The sequence below is a fragment of the Megalobrama amblycephala genome, linkage group LG8, assembly GCF_018812025.1.
Source record: "Megalobrama amblycephala isolate DHTTF-2021 linkage group LG8, ASM1881202v1, whole genome shotgun sequence".
Taxonomy (NCBI): Eukaryota; Metazoa; Chordata; class Actinopteri; order Cypriniformes; family Xenocyprididae; genus Megalobrama; species Megalobrama amblycephala.
In genome coordinates this window covers 32,108,043-32,130,221 of record NC_063051.1, presented here as the reverse complement: position 1 = coordinate 32,130,221, position 22,179 = coordinate 32,108,043, and the positions used below count along the sequence as shown (strand labels likewise).

General features: G+C 34.7%; 3 protein-coding genes and 1 long non-coding RNA gene across 5 annotated transcripts in view; 2 read left to right on the top strand and 2 right to left on the bottom strand.

The window, feature by feature from the left end:
- The window catches only part of mcm6 (minichromosome maintenance complex component 6), an 11,882-nt gene extending 11,040 nt beyond the window's left edge, over positions 1 to 842 (top strand). Inside the window, 1 exon segment of the mRNA XM_048200600.1 lies at positions 324 to 842. Within this exon segment, the coding sequence (XP_048056557.1) occupies positions 324 to 446 (123 nt within the window). The 3' untranslated portion in view covers positions 447 to 842.
- The window catches only part of LOC125274329, a 6,640-nt gene extending 4,916 nt beyond the window's left edge, over positions 1 to 1,724 (bottom strand). The window contains exon 1 of the long non-coding RNA XR_007186235.1: positions 1,662 to 1,724. This is a non-coding gene — a long non-coding RNA (uncharacterized LOC125274329). The remainder of the gene's footprint in view (positions 1 to 1,661) is intronic.
- Positions 1,187 to 5,044, top strand: si:ch73-71c20.5 (DUF4748 domain-containing protein). Its single transcript, XM_048200604.1, has 3 exons — positions 1,187 to 1,298; positions 4,183 to 4,489; positions 4,587 to 5,044. The coding sequence occupies exons 1-3, from the start codon at positions 1,256 to 1,258 to the stop codon at positions 4,744 to 4,746; spliced, it is 510 nt and encodes a 169-aa protein (XP_048056561.1). The 5' UTR covers positions 1,187 to 1,255; the 3' UTR covers positions 4,747 to 5,044.
- tmbim1a (transmembrane BAX inhibitor motif containing 1a) lies at positions 5,040 to 22,179 on the bottom strand. Of its 2 annotated transcripts, XM_048200602.1 has the most exons (13): positions 21,786 to 22,179; positions 11,983 to 12,149; positions 11,860 to 11,934; positions 10,561 to 10,631; positions 9,103 to 9,167; positions 8,920 to 8,973; positions 8,766 to 8,816; positions 8,520 to 8,559; positions 8,324 to 8,361; positions 6,358 to 6,445; positions 6,175 to 6,270; positions 6,036 to 6,089; positions 5,040 to 5,910 (listed from the first exon to the last, which is right to left on the bottom strand). In XM_048200602.1, the coding sequence occupies exons 2-13, from the start codon at positions 12,134 to 12,136 to the stop codon at positions 5,761 to 5,763; spliced, it is 936 nt and encodes a 311-aa protein (XP_048056559.1). In that variant the 5' UTR covers positions 12,137 to 12,149; positions 21,786 to 22,179; the 3' UTR covers positions 5,040 to 5,760. The 2 variants fall into 2 exon arrangements, with proteins under 2 accessions (XP_048056559.1, XP_048056558.1); XM_048200601.1 differs by having other exon boundaries at positions 11,860 to 12,149; positions 21,786 to 22,178.

Here is a 22,179-nt window from a genome sequence, read left to right as displayed (position 1 = left end):
ACTTTGTTTAATATCATAAGTAACCTGCTTTGTCATGTCTGTCGACATGTTGTCAGTGTCCTCTTTGCTTCGCGATGTATTTTTCACTGCGTCTGGCGTGACAGCGCCATGACTTGTCGAACAAAGCAACAGTAACTAAGGGGGGCTGGTCTTTGCGAAGGGTCAATTGTGAGTTTCTGAGAAAAAATGTCAGAATTGTGAGATAAAAAGTCACAATTACCTTTTTTTAATTCTTAATTCTGTGGCAGAAAAATGAATATGTAATGTAAAGACTACATGAAAAGTGTTTTAACAAAAAATGTATTCACTTTTATCTTTATCAGGATTATATTCTGATTGAGCTGACACCGTCTGGGCTGAAAGGCTCCGCTGAGTCCAGTGAAACTGAATCCCAGGAAAAAGATGTTACTCTGGTGGTCAACCCCAACTACACATTCGATGACTAGACCTTCTGATGCTACATTCCCTGCTTTATTAACTCTGAATAAGGGATGTTTGATGAGATGATGTTCAGGAAGCAGCCCTCTTCAGCCTCTTCTCTTTGTAAATTGGTTGTTTTCTGGTTGTAGCTGCATACTGTTTCCCACAATGTTTTGTGCATTGCATTGTAAGGATTGGTATATCCATCATCATTTTTAAGAGGATTTATGAACTTGCAAAAAAGGAAAAAAATATATTCATTTTGTAAATATGTTTCTTGTTTTTAGTATTTTAGAATATTTTAGAATGTTAGAAATGGACCTGCATAAAATGTTTTGCATATACAGTTTATCATGTTTTGTTAAAAGTGCTGCATCAAAATAACTTGTTCATTTTGCAATAAATTTTAATAGATATGTTTATCTGGTGAAAAGCAAGTTTTCTTTGTGTTTGAAACATAAATGAGATGCTTAGTTGTGTATATATCGTGTATACAACGTGAATTTTGAAGCAGTTACGTTCATTTTTTGAAAACATACGTTTCTAATAAATAACTAGATAATACAGTTTGGGGTTTGAGTGTGCAGTTTAGGTTGTAGAACAAAACGTCAAAATATCTATATGTTTTATCTTTTTTTTTTTTTTTTTATTATGCAATGAAGAACAAGTACAATTACAAAGAACAAAGGACAATGAGGGTTACAAATAATACTCCAAAAGCAAATTATGCTAGCTTAAAATCAATATGTTTTATCAGTCATCCTGCACAGCGTTAAAGTGCGTCACAAAGCCACGTGGTACGCGGGTTTTTTTTCTTTTTTTTTCAACAACAAAGATGGCTGCGCCCTGTAGGAATCTGATGAGGTCGACTTTGCAAGGTAGATAAACAGGTTTAAATATAATTAAATTCTTAAATCGTTATACGTACGAAACAATTGGCTGGACGTTATTTTTTTACTAATGAAGAATGCTTTTAAACCACCGCTGCTAATTTAAATTAAAGTTGCATTTGGAACTTGCTCGATAGCTTGACATTCATGCAGCAATAATCTACTATCCACTGAATAAATGCAAAGAATAGGTTATGGTAAATATGTCTAACGAGAACTCTGGGAAGATGAACTATGTTATTAAGAACCTAACGTCTCGCGTCACGTGTAGTAGATCTCACGCAAGCATGTTGTTTTACAGTTAAAGGATTAGTTCACCCAAAAATAAAAATAATGTTATTTATTACTCACCCTCATGTCGTTCCACACCCGTGAGACCTTCATTCATCTTCAGAACACAAATTAAGATATTTTTGTTGAAATCCGATGGCTCAGTGAGGCCTGCATAGCCAGCAATGACATTTCCTCTCTCAGGATCTATTAATGTACTAAAAACATATTTAAATCAGTTCATGTGAGTACAGTGGTTCAATATTAATATTATAAAGTGACGAGAATATTTTTGGTGCGCCAAAAAAAACAAAATAACGACTTTTATAGTGATGGCCGATTTCAAAACACTGCTTCAGGAAGCTTTGGAGCGTTATGAATCAGTATATGGAATCATGATTCGGATCGCGTGTCAAACCGCCAAACTGCTGAAATCACGTGACTGTTGGCGCTCTGAACGCCGAACCGCTGATTCATAACGCTCCGAAGCTTCCTGAAGCAGTGTTTTGAAATCGGCCATCACTTTATAAGTCGTTATTTTGTTTTTTGGCACACCAAAAATATCCTTTAAATAGTTTTGGATTAAAATCTGGAAAATGCTCAAATCATCATCCCTAACTGTGGAAGCCTGAAAAAAAAGGTAATGTGACTTAATGCAATTCTGACTTTTTTTCTCGCAGCTGCGAGTTTATATCTCACAATTCTGAGACAAAAATCTGATTTACAACAATAAACAACAATTAATCATTATTACAGTCAAGACATACTTGAGACAAACATAAAATCAAAGATGGGTCTTAAGGTGAGATTTAAAAACAAGAAGACTTTCACTGCTTCGCACATCCTGTGGTAACGAGTTCTATAAATAAGGAAGTTCCATTATCTCTTCATCACGGCACCTGTTAGTGGATGGGATATATTAGGCAGCAAGTCAACATTTTGTCCTCAAAGTTGATGTGTTAGAAGCAGGAAAAATGGGCAAGCGTAAGGATTTGAGCGAGTTTGACAAGGGCCAAATTGTGATGAATAGACAACTTGTTCAGAGCATCTCCAAAACTGCAGCTCTTGTGGGGTGTTCCCGGTCTGCAGTGGTCAGTATCTATCAAAAGTGGCCCAAGGAAGGAACAGTGGTGAACCGGCGACAGGGTCATGGGGGGCCAAGGCTCATTGATGCACATGGGGAGTGAAGGCTGGCCCGTGTGGTCCGATCCAACAGACGAGCTGCTGTAGCTCAAGAAGTTAATGCTGGTTCTGATAGAAAGGTGTCAGAATACACAGTGCATCAGTTTGTTGAGTATGGAGCTGCATAGCTGCAGACCAGTCAGGGTGTCCATGCTGACCCCTGTCCACCGCCGAAAGAGCCATCAGTGGACATGTGAGCATCAGAACTGGACCACGGAGCAATGGAAGAAGGTGGCCTGGTCTGATGAATCATGTTTTCTTTTACATCACGTGGATGGCCGGGTGCGTCTCTTACCTGGGGAACACATGGCACCAGGATGCACTATGGGAAGAAGGCAAGCCAGCGGAGGCAGTGTGATGCTTTGGGCAATGTTCTGCTGGGAAACCTTGGGTCCTGCCATCCATGTGGATGTTACTTTGACACGTACCACCTATCTAAGCATTGATGCAGACCATGTACACCCTTTCATGGAAACGGTATTCCCTGGTGGCTTGTGGCCTCTTTCAGCAGGATAATGCTCCTGCCACAAAGCAAAAATGGTTCAGGAATGGTTTGAGAAGCACAACAACGAGTTTGAGGTGTTGACTTGGCCTCCAATTTCCCCAGATCTCAATCCAATCGAGCATCTGTGGGATGTGCTAAACAAAAAAAGCCAAATTAAAGGATCTGCTGCTAACATCTTGGTGTCAGATACCACAGCACACCTTCAGGGGTCTAGAGGAGTCCATGCCTCGAGGGGTCAGGGCTGTTTTGGCAGCAAAAGTGGTCCAACACAATATTAGGAAGGTGGTCATAATGTTATGCCTGATCGGTGTAAACTCACAACTAAGTTATTCTTAGAATTGTGAGATATAAACGTGCAATTGCGAGGAAATTATGAGATTAAAAAAATCTTAATGACCTTTTTTTGAGTTCATTTCTCACAGTTTGGAGAAACAAATCTGAATCGCAAGTTATAAACTCAGAATTGCAAGAAATAAAGTCCAAATTGTGAGATACAAACTCGCGATTGGAAATAAAGTGCATTTCTGACTTTTTTCCCTCTGAATTATGAGAAAAAAATTGTCAGAATTGTCAGTCGCAGTTACCTTTATTTATTTTGTGGTAGAAACAAGCTTCCATACCCAACCCAAACAAAGTTCAACTGCTGAAATCATCTACACCCACTTGATTACCTAACCCTTAACCTTTATAACTAACCACCACACCTACTGACCTAACCAGATGCTTCCTCTGCACACACATGATCACTTTCTTAGTGGCACTACATTTTTAGTTTTTTTTTGTTTTGTTACACACTGAAGTTCAATTTTCACAAAACACCTGCTCTAGTAGATCAGTTTGGCAAGAAAGCAAAAAAAAATTTATGCTCAATAATTATTAAATTCTTTACCAACCTAATATAAATGTGTTTTTCAGGTTTATATCAACTATCAAATAGGACACTGTGGATAGGATCACACTTTGAGCAGATAGCTGCCTGTCTCAGACTGCAGGAGGATGTTTTGCACAGCAGAGCTCTACACTGTGGACATTATGCCTTACAAACCATCACCAAGATGGAATCTCCAAAAGTTATGAACACACAGAAAGGAGCTGAACCTGAAAATAAGACCAACCAACAAAAGAAAGAAGAGGAGGAGGATGAGGAAGATGAAGATAACAGGCCTGAGTACATCCCCAAAAGAAAAGCCAAAAATCCAATGATGAAGATTGGATATGCATGGTAAGTACAGCTTATATTGCATCTTTGCATTCTGCTTTAAATCAGTTCTGAAAATCTATAAATTGAGTAGCTACTGACACTGAAGTGTTTCTCCTAGGATGATTGGCCTGCCTACTGGAATCATCGGCTTTATTCTGGCAAAGAGACAGGTGGACAAGAACCGACTGAAGCAGCTGAAAATCAGACAGAGAATGAAGAAATCCAACGAGGGAGATTACGAGAGTGACCGATATAAACCGGCCTCCAGGATGCAGTGAAAGCTCTACTTCTGTGAAATGACTCTATTGTACTAAAGAATGGCTTTATTGAGCGCTTATCAGCAGGTTGCCATGGAAACAGTGAACTGTGCAGAATATAACAAAGACATTGTAGAAAGCAAGCATTTATTATGGTGGATCTTATTAGTTGAAGACTTTGCAAAAAAAAAAAAGAATGATGATCTTTTACCCATTTTGATGTAATTGCAGTCGTTACCATGATTGTTCATAAACATACAGAATAACTTAAGCAACCAATATTATCTATTAAAAAAATCAACAAAATAACTGAATAATACTCAAGTGTTCCTTTTATTATGACCGTCCTCACAATAATGACTCCAACTTCAGCCACATTGTTGTCTGAGAACATTGTAACAAAAAAATACATGTTTACATCTTTCTAATATATGACAGAAATTTAGATAACACTTTTTATGTCTCATTATTTACAGAGTATCTTTGGCGCTAATCAAAAATGGAAAGGCACCACTGTACGTCACATAATCTGTGACATTTATATAGTATCAAATTCATCAAGCGAAGACATTTCCCAAAGCTAAAGCAAAAAAATTATGATATAGATTTAACTGTATATAAAGATGTCTGAGATAAATACTCTAAATTAATAAACTGAAATACAGTTAGATTGTATGTACACAGCAGAAAACCTATTCCCTTTTCCAAAATGCATCACACCGATTTAATATCTATAGTAAATACAGCAAATATATGTCTATACAGTAGAAATTTGCATAACACAAGTGAACTGCCATTACCATGACATGGGGCACAGTAATGGCTCACTCATGTTTTATCAGAATGTATGCATATGGTTAGTTAATCATGGAAATCCTCAATAATTAGTCGTGGAATTTTTTTACCATTTGTTTGATGAGTATAATGTTAGCTATATTTTACAAGTTTGAGTATATATTAGTTGGGCATTGACTGAGAAGACACTGCATAGTGCATAAACAGTAAAGCCATTAAGACAAGAAAAGGTCCAAGCTTCTATCTCTCTGCAAATCCGATTATTTGCAGGAGGAAGATGAAGATCTGGACAATGTCCACATAAAGGGAGAGGGCGGCAAACACGTATTCCTCTGAGCTGATGGAGTGCTTCCTGTTCCCGATGAGCAGTTGAGTATGATAGGCCAGAAACTAATATTTAAAAACACACAAATGCAAAGTGATTTTAGGATGGAAAGAGTGAACAATGTTCCCATGCAGAACGAAAACCTTCCAAAAAAGGTCAAACTGAATTCAATTTGTTTGATTAGACATACCAGAGTGAATGCAATGGCTCCTATACCTGCGTAGAGCATGTGAAGCCATGGGACCTAAAAAAAACAAACAAAGAAAACAATAGTTAAATGATCAAATGACAATTTTTGTGTAAATAACAAGATGCAAAGTCATGCTTACGTATTTGAATGACAGAACGATAGCCGTAATGATGCCAGTCACAAACACCACGATTCCGAGTATGCAGAAAAAGCCCGCACATTTAGTGAAATCCACCTATAGAAGAATAGAAAAGCGTGTTAACATACACTCTGACACAATGCATTGATGTAAAATCATGCCCATATTAAATATGCACCCCACCTTAGTCTGAAAGCAGAAGATTGTCACCGCAACGCACACGACAACAGTGATGCCCAGGGCCAGGAACACTGCCCTAGTACTGTAATAACTGCAAACACAAAGTACAATATATATACAGTGTAGTGATAGATTACATGTAATCTGGATTATGCAATCAAAAATTAAGAACTTGTAATTAGATTATATTGTTTTAAAATACTTGTAATCAGAAAATCAATAATATTACTAATACTTGTAATAATAATAATACTTGTAATCAATACTTGTTCAAACCAGGGCCGTAACCACCATAGACATTGACAAATCCCCCCCAATAATTAGAATTGGCCAAATTGTCCCCCTCAATATTTGATATTATTGATGCTGATCTGCTGTACTCCATTATTTACCACTCTGTTTGTTGTTAGAATGACAAATGTTATATTTTTAGGCTGTATACCATGAGCGGTTTAACAGCACTCGTCAATGTCAGAATGATTGAGATGGCCAATCAAATCAAAGTAGGCGGGGTTTACTGTTCACAGAAGATGAGCGCAAATTCCAAAGCAACGCTTTAGTTTTAGCAGTGAAAGAGTGCGCCGTAAGATGTAAGTAGCTAAATATTTCATATTTGACAACTGTCTTAGGATAGAAATGTTCAGTGACTGACAGTAATATCCAATGATGCAAGTTACTCTACATTTTTATAAAATTTCACCGTTTTGAATTGAAAATATGCTATTATTTACATGATTCATGTAATTTATAACTGAATGTCATGAGATGTGTGCATATTTTAAAAAAAATATATGTGCAAATAGTTTACTTCATATCTACAATAGATCTGAAACTTTTACCATTTTTATTTCTTTTTACATACTTCCTTAAATCCCTTTAAATAATAAGACCCATTCAAAAAAAAAAAAAAAAAAAAAAAAAAAAAAGGTACCTCCCAATGCTCAAGACATGGTTATGGCCTTGGTTAACAAAGCATTTGATCACTGGGTTTACAGAAGTCATTTCACTTTTAACAAGTGTTTTCTCAACATTGCAAATACTGCATATTTAATCAGCTCCTGACGAACACATCAATCATTATTTGATTTATCACTCATTTAACCGTATATTACTCTCATTGGAAGGCTTTTGTCTTTCAAACACATTAAAATGTACAAATTTATGTCATTTCATATTTACATACAATGCAGGGATTCCCCAACTTTTTTTTGTCAGCTGAACCTCTTTGACCCAATATATTTACTTGTATTTAAGTTAAGAAGTTAGGTCAATAATAAAATTAAGTCAATAATAATAATAATTAATAATAATAATACAATTAAGTCAATAATAATAATTAATAATAATAAAAATAATACTACAATTATGTCCAAAATAAAAGTTGTGTTTACACAATATGTATACTGTGTATATTTCTTATGTATATATAAATACACATATTTATTTATACTTAACAAAATGTATTATATTTATAAATTGAAAAAAACTTTGATGAAAGGTTCTGATCCAATCAATTCAATCCGATCAATTCAAATGTTAACTAATATATATATATATACACACACACACAGCACACACGCACATATGTTATGTAAACACAAACTTTTATTTTGGATGTGATTAATCACGATTAATCATTTGACAGCACTATTACTAAGAGTTTTATCTTGATTGTTTTTATTTCAAAATGATTTATTTTAATTCTAATTTTTTATGATTCAAATAATACCTTGATTAATAGGACCCCAGTCTGGGAAACCCATTAACAGGAAAGTATCAAAAATTAAAAATACATTTGTGGTACCAAAGCATAAAAGGGGTGGAAACAAAACCATTCTATCATTCTTATCACATGGACATAGAAAATGTAAGTGTACTGTTGTCTGGTGTCGACTGATGTCACATGACATGCAGGTAAACAAATAAAATATTTCATCTTTATCTCATCATGTAGTGAGACATGCCTCACCTTGCTATATTTCCAGTCATGAACGATAAGGCCAGTGTCTAAAACAAGACAAAATACACAATGTTATTCAAAGACTTCATGTAACATCCTTAATACGTGCTCTACAGCATTACATGAAAGAACAGTATTCTCCATTACAGGTTTGGCCACACTCCCACTTAATTCATTCAGAGTGACTCAGTATTTTCCAACTCACAAAAATGGCCAACAGGATCAGGTTCCATGGGAAACGCCTCCTATAAAGTGACAGAGCCAAGGCTAAATGCATTGTTTCACATGACAACTTTTGATGAGGGCTTTAGTTTTTAGATTAAATCAGTTTTTGTTCATACTGTGGTATGATTTATGTGTGACTAAACTATGAGCAGTATAAAACATCATCATCTGTTCCTTTTATTATAGCTGCTATGAGACTGATTCAGAAAAGGAGCAATCATCTCACCTGGGACCCTGACAGCAAACCAGTACGATGTATGTGACAAAATAGACAGCGCTGGAAAAAAATTATTAATCATTTCACATTGTGCTACATTTGCATTTAATGTTCTAAACGTGAAGTATTTGACACAGTGAACAAACAAAAGTCTAGTTCTTACTATGAAGTCCAGTAAATGGCTGGGTTTTTCCTCACAAACACTCCTACAGGTTCCCTGTTTAAACAAAAACACAAATCTGAGTTTAATCACAAAGTCTACCTGAACAAGCAGCGATAACGTTTATCCTTTATTTTCTGTGAACACAAAGCACATGAAGAAACCACAGCAAGAACAGAGACTCACACAAATGTGAAAATAGCCACAATGGCAGCTGTGACAAAAAGCTGAGAAGCAAGGATCAGGTAAACCTGCAAAACACAATGGAAACATTATTATTCACACACAGTTTTAATTATAGAGGACCTATTAAGCACAAAGTATACTTCACTTTTTACGCGTATGCGAGGGTCAGTGTACAGTGTGCATGTACCGTGAATTTCATCATCAGAAGAGTACGCGCACCGCCGGATTTTTTTAAACGCACATACTTTGTACGCGATAAGCGATTAGCCTGATAGCTTAGTTTATACACACATTTGCATTTACCCTATATTCTCAATCATCTTTACTGTAATTATGTTAAATTAAGAGTTACATTTCCAAATATGTAAGTTATAAAAAACAAATTAATGATGTTCAATTATTCACGTAATAGGATATTATTATTATTATTAGGCTATTTATTAATTAACAGTTAATCAAGTGCAACTAATCACATTAAATTGGTTTTATTATGCACTAATGTGTTTTTGTACGCATTATATAGTCAGCTATGCTTATTTTAAATTAATATCATTCGTATATACTTAGAATAATCATTAACTGACAGTTTAAGGAGACCCGATTTCGAGGGAGGACCCAATTTTTCTTGACACAGGAACGCATGCAAGCTACAGCGACGATAGAGGCCTACATAGACGAGAGATTGTGTGAAGCGTTTAGAAAGTACCCTCATTTGTACAACTCTAGCATGAAAGAATACAAAGATGTTTACATGGGTTGTAACTTGTGGTGAGAGATTGCTCTAAACTGCGCATGCATCGAACGCCTATGTACTTTGCAAGGCTGTGCGTTCGCATACGTGTAAATAAACAAAGTATACCCATGCTTTTTTACATGATCAACATTCATGTTTCTGTTTGAGCATGAAAATGGTCTGCAAAGTTAAAAGCACAAAGTCCCTCCAGCAGGAGTTATTCTCTATATCAAAAGGGGCGGGGCCTGGTTGAGTTGCGTTAGTAGTGTGTCGTCACCATGTCCAAGAGATGCTGTTTTTCCACCCTGAATCTATAGAATTGATAAGGCAAAACTGACGCCATTGTTAGAAGCTGAGATTTATAAAGCTGCGGTTATGTTAAGGGGCGTGACATTTTTGAAATGTGGTTGACCAATTACAACACATTGATCCCACCGACCAATCAGAGCATATTGTGCTTTTCAGAAGGAGGGACTTCATAGAGACCGGAACTAAACAGAGCATTACTGACAGACTGGGAAGAGAGGAGCTGCAATAATGTAAAATATGTGAAAAATAGGGTGTTTTTTCAACATTTAAGCATGAAAACCTATTCTAATAGACCCCAAATACTAAATCAAATATAAAAAGGGCATAATATGACCTCTTTAATGTAAAATAACAACATTCTCATAAAACTCTTTTACATTGAAGATAATGCAGATTATAGAAAAATGGTTCCTTACTTTCCGTATAAAACTGTGACGGACACTTGTACTCTCGAAATCTCCTGCTGTGGTAAATCCTTCATTGTCACCTGTAACAATCATGTTTTCAGTGAAAACTACATTTCCTGAAGCTTAAAACCATCCTCATCTAAACAAAGATTAAAATAATCATAATATTTATTGTGTGAATAATTTTCTATACATTTTTAAATGGCTATCATTTCTAACAATTTTTACCCAATAAAGATTTTTAAAAATTAGTGTACTCATTTACAGTGCCAGTGAAGAGCATGTTTGAGATGAAATATGAAATAAAACGTGATGAAAATCAAGAGAAATCAAATATCACTTATCCGAATGTGCTTTTAGTGTCATTTCCAATTTTGTCAAATTATGCAAAAAGTGTGAACATTTTAATAGTCTTTTATACATAAAATGCTAGTTTTATAAATTAGTATAAGTAGAACAGATAAAGAAAAAAAAAAAAAAAAAAAAAAGAGTTGGCCATTTTATTCCAAAAATACAGTTTAAAATGTGATTTCCATGAATATTAAACACAGATGTGGTGGGGATTTACATGAAAATTATCATGTGATGTATGTATGCCCACTGTGTTAATGGACAAATTAAATAAACTAGTGAGAGTGTGAAACTGTTTAGATTATTTGTGCCTATGGTTAAAGAAATGTCCAATTATGTAAGGTATAATGTATAGTCAAAACAAACCCAGGCAAGAAGCTGCAGAGTTTCACACGGAAGGACTTTAAAGTAATAATGTACAGCCAGCTACTATTATTACAAAAGTTCTTACCAATAAATAAATAAATGGGCATTTAAATGATATTATTACATTACAAGAAAGAGACCAGAGTGTTATATGAAACATGAAACTGCCACATACTGTATTGGAAATCAGTTGCTAGGGACAACAGTAAAATGATATAGTGTCATTAAACAAAAGTATTTTACCACAGCTGCGACTGACCAATCAGAATCAAGTATTCCAGCGCCATAATGAATCACTATATTACTGGCCTAACACTGGCCTAATCTGGTTAGAGCTACAACATTATGGAAAATGATGACTTAAGTTAAAATTCAATTCAATTGCCTGTATATGATCTGCTAAAATTACATTTCCTGTAAAATTGATCATTTAAAGTAATGAACCAAATCCTAAACTAGCTTTGCAACAAGGTAAGCTGACCTGGAGAACAAATAATATTGTTCTTAAATGTTTCAGGAGCATCAACACAATGAGAGTAAAAGCCCATAAAAGGTGAAGATTTACTAAATACAAGAAATAACACAACTTACCAACACCAGTAGGAATGACAGGCATGACTGGTAGACTTGGTGGCGGGTATCCTCGGTAGGGATCATTGGGCTGTCCTCGGTAGGGATCATTGGGCTGTCCTCGGTAGGGATCATTGGGCTGTCCTCGGTAGGGATCATTGGGCTGTGGGTAAGGTGGTTGTCCCCCGTATGCGTCGAATCCATATGGAGGAGCAGAAGCGGGGTAACCTCCCCCAGGCTGAGGGTTTGAGAGTAGCCGGGATTCATCGTAACCCGGAGGGAAATCTGACCTTGACATGCTGCTTTAACTCCTGTTGAGTAAATAAGATACAATTATAATCATTTGTCAAACTAAAGTGCAAATGCAACCAAAGTTAAAATCAGATTTGCACCAACACAATTTTTTTTTTTTTTTTTTGTTCTTTCTTTACAGGTACCCAAATGATCAAGTGTTATCCATGTTAACCAAGAAAATTTGTTTGCTGCCATTTCCAAGCTTTCTCCCATCATACAGCCCTAAAATATTTTAAAATAACTCTAAACTCTATGAGAACATGTAAAACACCTTATAAACTAACCCATGGGACTTTCCCAGCAAAAGAAAAAAAAAAAAAAGTTGTTAGCTGTGTTTACATGAACGTTAAGGAAACATTCCATTTTATCATTCTTCAAACATTTTTGGAATGTTACTTTTGAATTGTCTATGAACATTCTAAAATAAGTAACATTTAAAAAAATTGTTAGAAGAAGGTCCAACTAAAACATTTCAGAAAAAAAAAAAAAAAAAAACGCTCCATGAATGATGTTTTTGTGCTAATGTTTTGAGAATTATTAAAGACCCACCAGATAACTTTGAACAAACTTTTTATGAACGTTACTGGAAGAACGTTTGGTCATTACGTTGAGAGAACCTTGCCAGAACATTAGCTAAAGTTCTGAGAACATTCCCTGTTAGCTGTTAGTTTATACTTTGATCCATTCAACCCATGATCTGTCAATTATTGAGCACTGCCTATAAGGAGTGTGACGAGATCTCGTGCCACTTTATACTCAGCAAGTAGAACTGAAGAGACATTCATTACAAGAAGGGCTGTCATGACAAGATTTCTTGAAAATAGTGTTAAAAAAATCTTGTTCTTGTGAACCCAATATTGTGTATCGTCTCATCTCATGAGCTAAGTGTATCACATACTGCCTATAACTGAGCTTGAGATGATCTTTCCCTTTACTATTACGATTACTTTTAAGCAGAAAAACACAGTCAAAATAATTTCACAAGCAAGAATGGGCTTGCTGTGCCCTGGATACATGCATACTCTCTCAGCACTTTTCAATACTGACAAAAGTAGATCGTGTTCAGTCTGTGGTCACTAATAAGTCATTCTACAATTGCGGTGACAGATGATGTCTCAATTTTGCGGTGACAGATGATGTCTCAACACAATCCCTGTAGAAACAAGGTGTAACTTGTAAATATTCATTTCAAACCTGCTCTTTCTTGGTTTTCTTCCTACTGTACATCTCTGACACACAATTCTACATTTCAGTACATTATTTTTAATCACCTACTGTCCCCCAGAAGCAAGGTGTCCCCCAGGGATCTGTTCTCGGGCCATTATAATTCATAATTTACATACCTCAGGGTCAGATCTCACATCGTCATTGTTTTAATTGCCACTTTTACGCTGATGACATTCAAACAAATCTGTACACCTGCTCTATCTACCCAATCTGATCAAATCTCTGCTTGCGTGCATGAAATAAAAGAATTGGCTCAATTCAATTCAATTTCTGAAACTAAACATGGAAAAAACATTTTTAAATCATTTTACTAGCAATATTCCTGATTTTGCCTCGGAGATTGCTGGTACATCAAACCATCAAGTACAGAAACAATTTAAAATAAATTTATTGTAATAATTTACACACATTTTTTTACTCAATAAATTGTTTGTAAATTATTATAATAATATTATATTTTAAATTGTTTCTGTACTTGATGGTTTGATGTACCAGCAATCTAAGTGGTGTAGAAGCAATATAAAAAAGCAATATTTAGCATAAAGCACCTTTATGTAGACTTAATTAGAATATAGAAAGGCCACGTGTGGTTATTGTTTTAATATTAATAAGTGATATTAAGAACATCAGCCCATTTATTATATTTTGTAATACCTTCCTCTATCCTGAAAATCAACCTAATCATGAAATTTGTCAGTGGTGTTACTGGTTCCCAATTGTTCTACAATTATCAAAAATCAAAAATATAGCATTGCAGGGGTGAGAAGTTCAGCAAGTTTCATTTTTGAAAATGGACATTCTGCAGCTCCACCTACACCCAGTGCAAGTCTACACCGGTTTCTTTCCATTTTAATCCCTACAGTGATGTGCATACGATATGAACAGAAGAATTTTTGGAAACAAATGATGTGGGAGTACAATCTCCTTGTTATTTAATTAGTGTATGTAAGTGTATGGCCTTTTATTGTGGCCAGCCTAAGGAACACCTGTGCAATAATCATGCTGTCTAATCAGCATCTTGATATGCCACACCTGTGAGCTGGATGGATTATCTCGGCAAAGGAGAAGTGCTCACTAACACAGATTTAGACAGATTTGTGAACAATATTTGAGAGAAATAGGCCTTTTGTGTACATAGAAAAAGTCTTAGATTTTTTTTTAGTTCAGCTCATGAAAAATGGGGGCAAAAACAAAAGTGTTGCATTTATAATTTTGTTCACTGTAAAATCAAACTTATCACAAAAATGAACAATTGAAAATATATCAGAGTGATAACTACCTTAAATGACCAAAACCATTTTTCGGAAAATTTTATTGGTAGTGTAATTTTTTTTTTTTTTTTTTTGACTCAAATGCAATTTGTTCACATGGGGAGAGCAGGGTTTATGACCTGTACTGCATCCAGCCACCAGGGGGCGATCAAAGAGCCCGCAGCTTTTCAGGACGTATGAGGCACACCTGTTATTTACGGAAGAGGATTAGGGCCAAGCAATAATAAAAAAATAAAACCATCTCGAGATTAAAGTTGTTAAATTTCGAGAAAAAAGTCGAGATAAAATGTTGAGAATAAACTCATTAAATTACGAGAAAAAACTCGTTAAATTTCGAGAAAAAAGTTGAGATAAAATGTTGAGAATAAAGTCATTAAATTACGAGAAAAAACTCGTTAAATTATGAGAAAAAACTCGTTAAATTTTGAGAAAAAAGTTGAGATAAAATGTTGAGAATAAAGTCATTAAATTACAAGAAAAAAGTTGTTAAATTTTGAGAAAAAAGTTGAGATAAAATGTTGAGAATAAAGTCATTAAATTACAAGAAAAAAGTTGTTAAATTACGAGAACAAATTCGTAAATTATGAGAAAAATGTCGTTAAATTTCGAGAAAAAAGTCGAGATAAAATGTTGAGAATAAACTCTTTAATTATGAGAATAAAGTCATTAAATTACGAGAAAAAAGTCGTTAAACTATAAGAACAAATTCGTAATTTAACGACTTTTTTCTCATAATTTAATGACTTTATTCTCAACATTTTATCTCGACTTTTTTCTCGAAATTTAATGACTTTTTTCTCGTAATTTAACACTTTACTCAACATTATCTTGATTTTTTCTCGAAATTTAATGAGTTTTTTCTCGAAATTTAACAACTTTAATCTCGAGATGGTTTATTTTTTTATTATTGCTTGGCCCTAATCCTCTTCCGTAGTTATTATCTGTTAAATAAATTTTATGCTGATGATAAATTATCATACTGATACAGTGGGCTCCACAAATATTGGTACCCTTGTTAAATGAGCAAAACTGACTGTGAAAATTTGCCTTACATTAATTCAAAATATTCACAAAAATTATTTAAGTTAGTTAAAGTCAAATAGTTGAAAGAAAAATATTTCTGCTGCGTAACCAATGAGGTTTATTCTTGCATGTTACGCCGGAAGAGGATTGTTCTTGTGCATTATTCAGGTTAGGTTGAGCTTCTGCTTATGTTTGCTGATCAATGTTTATGTGCGAGTAAAAGCCTAAATGAAACCTTTTCATCATAACAAGTGATCGATTCTCTTCAGAAAATTTGGACTAAACGGCTTGAATCATGTGGATTAGTTTTCCGATCTCTTTATGAAGTTTTTGAAGTGTTGAAATGGTAGTTACAAAGGCAGTCAATGGAAGGAAATCTGACAGCATTCTGTCATCAAAAAGATCATTTGTGACCCTGGACCACAAAATCAGTCATAAGTCACACAGGTATATTTGTAGCAATAGCCAACAATACATTGTATTGGTCAAAATTATCACTTTTTCTTTTATGCCAAAAATCATTAGGATATTAAGTAAAGATCATGTTCCATGAAGACTTTTTGTACATTTCCAACAGTAAATTGATCAAAAATGTATTTTTGTGAGTGGATATGCATTGCTAAGGACTTTAAGGGCAATTTTCTCAATATTTAGATTTTTTTGCACCCTCAGATTACAGATTTTCATATAGTTGAATCTCGACCAAATATTATCCTATTCTAACAAACCATACATCAATGGAAAGCTTATTTATTCAGCTTTCAGATTACGTATACATTTTAAAAACTCACAAAAATTGACCCTTATGACTGGTTTTGTAATACAGGGACACATTTGTGGTCCGAAGATGAACAAAAGTCTTATGGGTGTGGAACGACATGAGGGTGTGTAATTAATGACAGAATTTTCATTTTGGGGTGAACTAACCCTTTAATTGTTTAAATACTCATAATTAAGCAATAATTAAGAAATTTAAACCAACTGGAGAATGTAACAACTCTACCTAGAATAGGACGTGCCTATATTGGCCCAGAGGAGGATGATTTGAGTCACCAAACAAACTGTAAGTCTCAAAGATGGAGATGCCAGAACGGTCTTGGAGTCAGAAAGTCTCCAAAACTATGATCAGACCTCACCTATATAACCACAACTTGTTTGGGAAAGACAGGTTGCAATAAAAAAAGCATTTGGTGACATCAAACAGCAATCTCATGCACCTACAGTTTGTCAGGTGTTAAATTTCAGCGGAACTGGGTTTTATGGTCAGTCAGATGAGACCAAAATAAAGCTTTTTGAAAAAACACCAGATGTGGGTATTGGTTCAGACAGAAACATAGCCATTTAGAGAAGTACCACTGTGAAGTATGGTGGTGGATTTATGATGCTGTGGGGCTCATTTTCTTCCCAAGACTCTGGACAACTTGTTGGGATACACACAGTACCAGCAGATATTAATTAAATCAACACCTGCTGACCCTGTCAGGAAGCTTAACATGGACCATGGATAGGGGTGGACGATTTGCTAAAACATATCACGATTTGTTTCAGGAAGATCATGATTTTATCGCGATCCTTTTTCAATATTGGTTTTATTAGAAGTCACTGAGAAGTACAGCAAAACTAATTTGCCTTCTTTAAAAATGTTAGCTTTACAAGGTAACAAAGTATCAAAGAAAAAAAGAATGACAGACCAAATTTAAAGGGGGATTTTATTTAAATTTATTTATACAAATTTAAACTGCAACTGACAGAATGTGCACTGCAGCACAATACTACTATAAAAGAAGATCATGGAGACATTTTAATCGTTCACAATCTAAAATCGTGATATCGCACACCCCTAGCCTTGGTTGAATCTTCCATCGTGGCAGATGATCCAAAGCACATCTCAAAATAAACAACAGAATAGTTCACTGACCACAGAATGAAGGTTTTGCCATGGACATAGCAGTCCCCTGACCCAAACCCCACAGAAAACCTGTGGGATGAACTGAAGAAAAGAGTCCACAAGCATTGACCTCTGAATCTGAAGGATCTGGAGAAAAGCTGTATGAGGAATGATCTCAGATCTATTGCCATATGTTCATCACCCCTATTATGCATTACAGACAATCCATAGCTGTTATCTTGCTATAGGGAGTTTGCACAAAGTATTAAATGAAGGGGTACCAACAATTGTAGAATACATATAATTCTGAAAAAAATTGATTAACACTTTATTTTAAGGTGAAATAGTTACACGTTACTACATGTACTTACTAAATTATGCATAATTACAAGTAACTAAGCCTAAACCAAACCCTAACTCTATAGCAAGTCCATGAAGTTAATTAATATTAATCAGTACTTACTTAAGTACATTGTAACTACTAGGTACATCACCTTAAAATAAAGTGTAACCAAAAATTGTTTTATGATAAGAATTTTTTTCTTTCATCTATTTGACTTTAAAAGGTGCAATATGTAAGATTTTCTAGAGGTCACTAGAGGCCTATTCAAAACAAAGGCATAGCTTGATGACGCCAAGTTTAAACGTGGAATCTTGGGACATGTGGTCTTCACATCATAGCCGGTGGAAATAATCGGGATAGGACTCGGGAAGAAATCATGTTCATGGATGCGATTATTAACGTTATTGTAGTATGAAGCAGAGCAGGACCGAGTGTTGTGGAGCTGAACGAGGAGCTGGAGCGATTGCACAACACACGCCTCACGGGACTTTTATTATGACACAGTCGTAATAAAAGGTAACGCAGCTCTGTTTATCATATTAGATACATTTGAGTGTGTTGAAAATGATGTTATAATGTTACTCTGTGCGTTCGCTCTGCGGCTGCTGTGAGACACTGTTACACACTGCAGTAAGATAGATCGATTTTACAATATCATATTAAATATTGGATGGCTTGTGTTGATAAATGGCATGCAATTCATTTTAAAACGTATTGTATGATGGAGAAAATTCTGTATTACTGTTAATAAAAATAAAGCTGCATCTGATTATGCTATGTTAAAGCATGGTACACATGGTAAAGCATGGTACTCGCAAAAAATCAGGAAAATTAGATTTAAACAATAAGACTAAACGTGTTGAGCTATATAGCAATAATTAGTTTTCTGTCTATAAATATATCAAATCAGTTGTTCCATTGTCTATTAAGACATGTAAATATTAAAGCGTCTTTAGTGTTTCCATGGTTTCCACAAAATTAAACCGGAAACCGTATGACGCAATTGACAGGCGACTCCTCACACGCCCCGGAGCCTTGGTTAAAATTGCAATTTTCTCACGATTTACAAATAGTTGTAAACATTTGGGATATTGTAAGTACTCAAGTGAACAAAATATATAACACTTGCTAGTTTTTTTCTCTCGATATTTTACTGCAAAATTCTTACATATTGCACCTTTAATTAAAGGTTAGATTTTTGTGAATATTTTGAATGAAAGAGGAGAAATTGCAAAAACTAATTTTCACAGTCAGTTTTGCTCATATTTACCAAGGGTGCCAATATTTGTGGAGCCCACTGTTATTGCGATTAACAATTTAAAACTGTTTTGTTCATTGTAAGCCTAATATGTTATTTGGAGGGTATTACATAGATAAAAGATGGAAATCTTCTACATTTTGAACTGGAACTCCATCCCCTTCTTAAAATTCACTCCCTGGACTCAGTATCGTAGTTTCGTGTGAACTATCTATATCTATATCTATATCTATATCTATATCTACATACAGTACAGTCCAAAAGTTTGGAACCACTAAGATTTTTAATGTTTTTAAAAGAAGTTTCGTCTGCTCACCAAGGCTACATTTATTTAATTAAAAATACAGTCAAAAAACAGTAATATTGTGAAATATTATTACAATTTAAAATAACTGTTTTCTATTTGAATATATTTCACAAAGTAATTTATTCCTGTGTTGGCAAAGCTGAATTTTCAGCATCATTACTCCAGTCTTCAGTGTCACATGATCCTTCAGAAATCATTCTAATATGCTTATCTGCTGCTCAAGAAACATTTAATGTGTACAATTGTACAAAATATTTGTGTACAATATTTTTTTTCAGGATTATTTGATGAATAGAAAGTTCAAAAGAACAGTGTTTATCTGAAATCTAATCTTTTGTAACATTATAAATGTCTTTACTGCCACTTTTGATTGATTTAATGCATCCTTGCTGAATAAAATTATTAATTTCTTTTCAAAAAAATAAAAATAAAAATTCTTACTGACCCCAAACTTTTGAACGGTAGTGTATAATGCTACAGAAGCTTTGTATTTCAGATAAATGCTGTTCTTTTGAACTTTCTATTCATCAAGGAATCCTGAAAAAAAAAGTACACAACTGTTTTCAACATTGAAAATAATCATAAATGTTTATTGAGCAGCAAATCAGCATATTAGAATGATTTCTGAAGGATCATGTGACACTGAAGACTGGAGTAACGATGCTGAAAATTCAGCTTTGCATCACAGGAATAAATTACTTTGTCAAATATATTTAAATAGTACACAGTTATTTTAAATTGTAATAATATTTCACAATATTACTGTTTTTTACTGTATTTTTAATTAAACAAATGTAGCCTTGGTGAGCAGACGAATCTTCTTTTAAAAACATTAAAAATCTTAGTGGTTCCAAACTTTTGGACTGTACTGTATGTAGTTTCGTTTTTTGACTATCTACAGTATATGACCTTTACAACAGTGTTTTTTTTTACATTCTTTGGCAAAATGTGACTGAAATTTAACCTGCACAATTATTGTGGTTATCTCAAGAATGAATAATCAAACGTGCAATCGAAATAACCACAATCAGACGATTAATCAATGACCGTGACAAGTCTAGTTGACGGCCACTTTCCCTTTCACAGTTGTGATCACAGCAAAAAAAAAGCACTGACCACATTTCTAACAGTCTTCCTGGAAACAGCCGACAAGGCACAGCCCATGAAAGGCCTTTCAGTGAGCGGTCTGAACACATCTAGTATTTCCCCAGCAACTAAATTTGCATATGCTTAATTTCAGGGAGAGACATTTTGGAATTTGAATGTCACATTACTTCTTTTTTGCATGTTTATACAGTATTTTTGCATCAGGAGAAGTACTTCCTGTTGTCAAACAGAAGTAAAGTAGTTCACAATGAGGTCAGCATGAACATGTGACTAATGAAAGTGTGATTCAAGTCTAACCTGGGTGAAACGAATTGACATTTACTGAAAGTATCCTGGGAAAAGGTGTTTCTACATTTCATGTCCGGGGGAGGAGTGACTGCCAAATTCAGCTAAACTGAGTCACAGGCGGTTACTAAATGAACAAAAATATATGTGACAGAACTCTAAGAACAACATAAAACCATGTTTTTATTTCAAAACCAAGGACTTTTTTGGTGCATCTTCCTCTAGGGTATGTAGGCTACTTATACTGTTTACAAAAACATGGATGTTGTTGTATAATTCAAGCCAGACTGGAAAAGAAAGTCATTCTTGATTCAGTTCATGAGTCAAACAAGCCCTCCACACACTCTTACATCATTATGTACCCTGCTAAGCAACCTTTTACATTTAAAGTGGAAAATAAACAACACTTTCTTCACTTTCCGTACAGGTCCACCCTGATGCATGAGATTTGCCAAAATGTTATGCAATCAGGTTATGTTCAACTAAGCATTGTTTAAAGTATATACAACAGTGAAATGTATTATTATAATTCAATAGAAGAACATTATTAATGCAATTACACTGAAACAACAACAAAAACAAGGCAGCTCAGAGGTTTTGAAACAAATCCACAAGGGGGCTGGAGGGCATTTTAGTAAAGTGTTATCTTATCTTACTCCCATATTCCTACATTATAAGTTCATCTTTAAAAAATAGACTTAAATAACGTTGCAAGCTTAAAGTGACGACTAAAAGCTCATCTTGAACATGTTCACATATCTTGTCCTCACTCCCCCTTGGACATATTTTTACCATGGTAACTGTATTTTCCGGCTAAATATCAGCTGCTACAGTTGTTTTACTTCTGTAAAAGCTTAACAAGATTGAATCAATCGACGTTAAAAAACAGTATTTTATGTTTTACAAGAGCACGTGATGGTACAATGTAGCAATAATATTCTTACCACGCGCTGTCTGAAATCCTGAAAACTTGATGTCGATGTCGAAGCTTGGAGAAAGATGATATAATCCTGTTTAAATATAAAAGCCGTGAGTTGACACCCTGATCAGCTTCTTCAGTGTCAAACTAAAGTAAAGCCAGGGTTTGGTCGATGACGTTCAGTGCTCGAGATGCTTGTAGACCAGCAGGTGGAGTCACAAGAGCCTGAAACATATTGCGGTTATCTAATCTACAAAATAGCCTGATTAAATGAAAACGACAGCTAAATAATATTGTCTATCTCCTCTCTTTATGTAATGCTTCACCTAAAAAAAAAATGTAAGAAAATGTACTCATGTAAGAAGTGTGTCGAGGTGTGGTGAACTAGACACACCCAAACTACATATTTGTATTCTTAG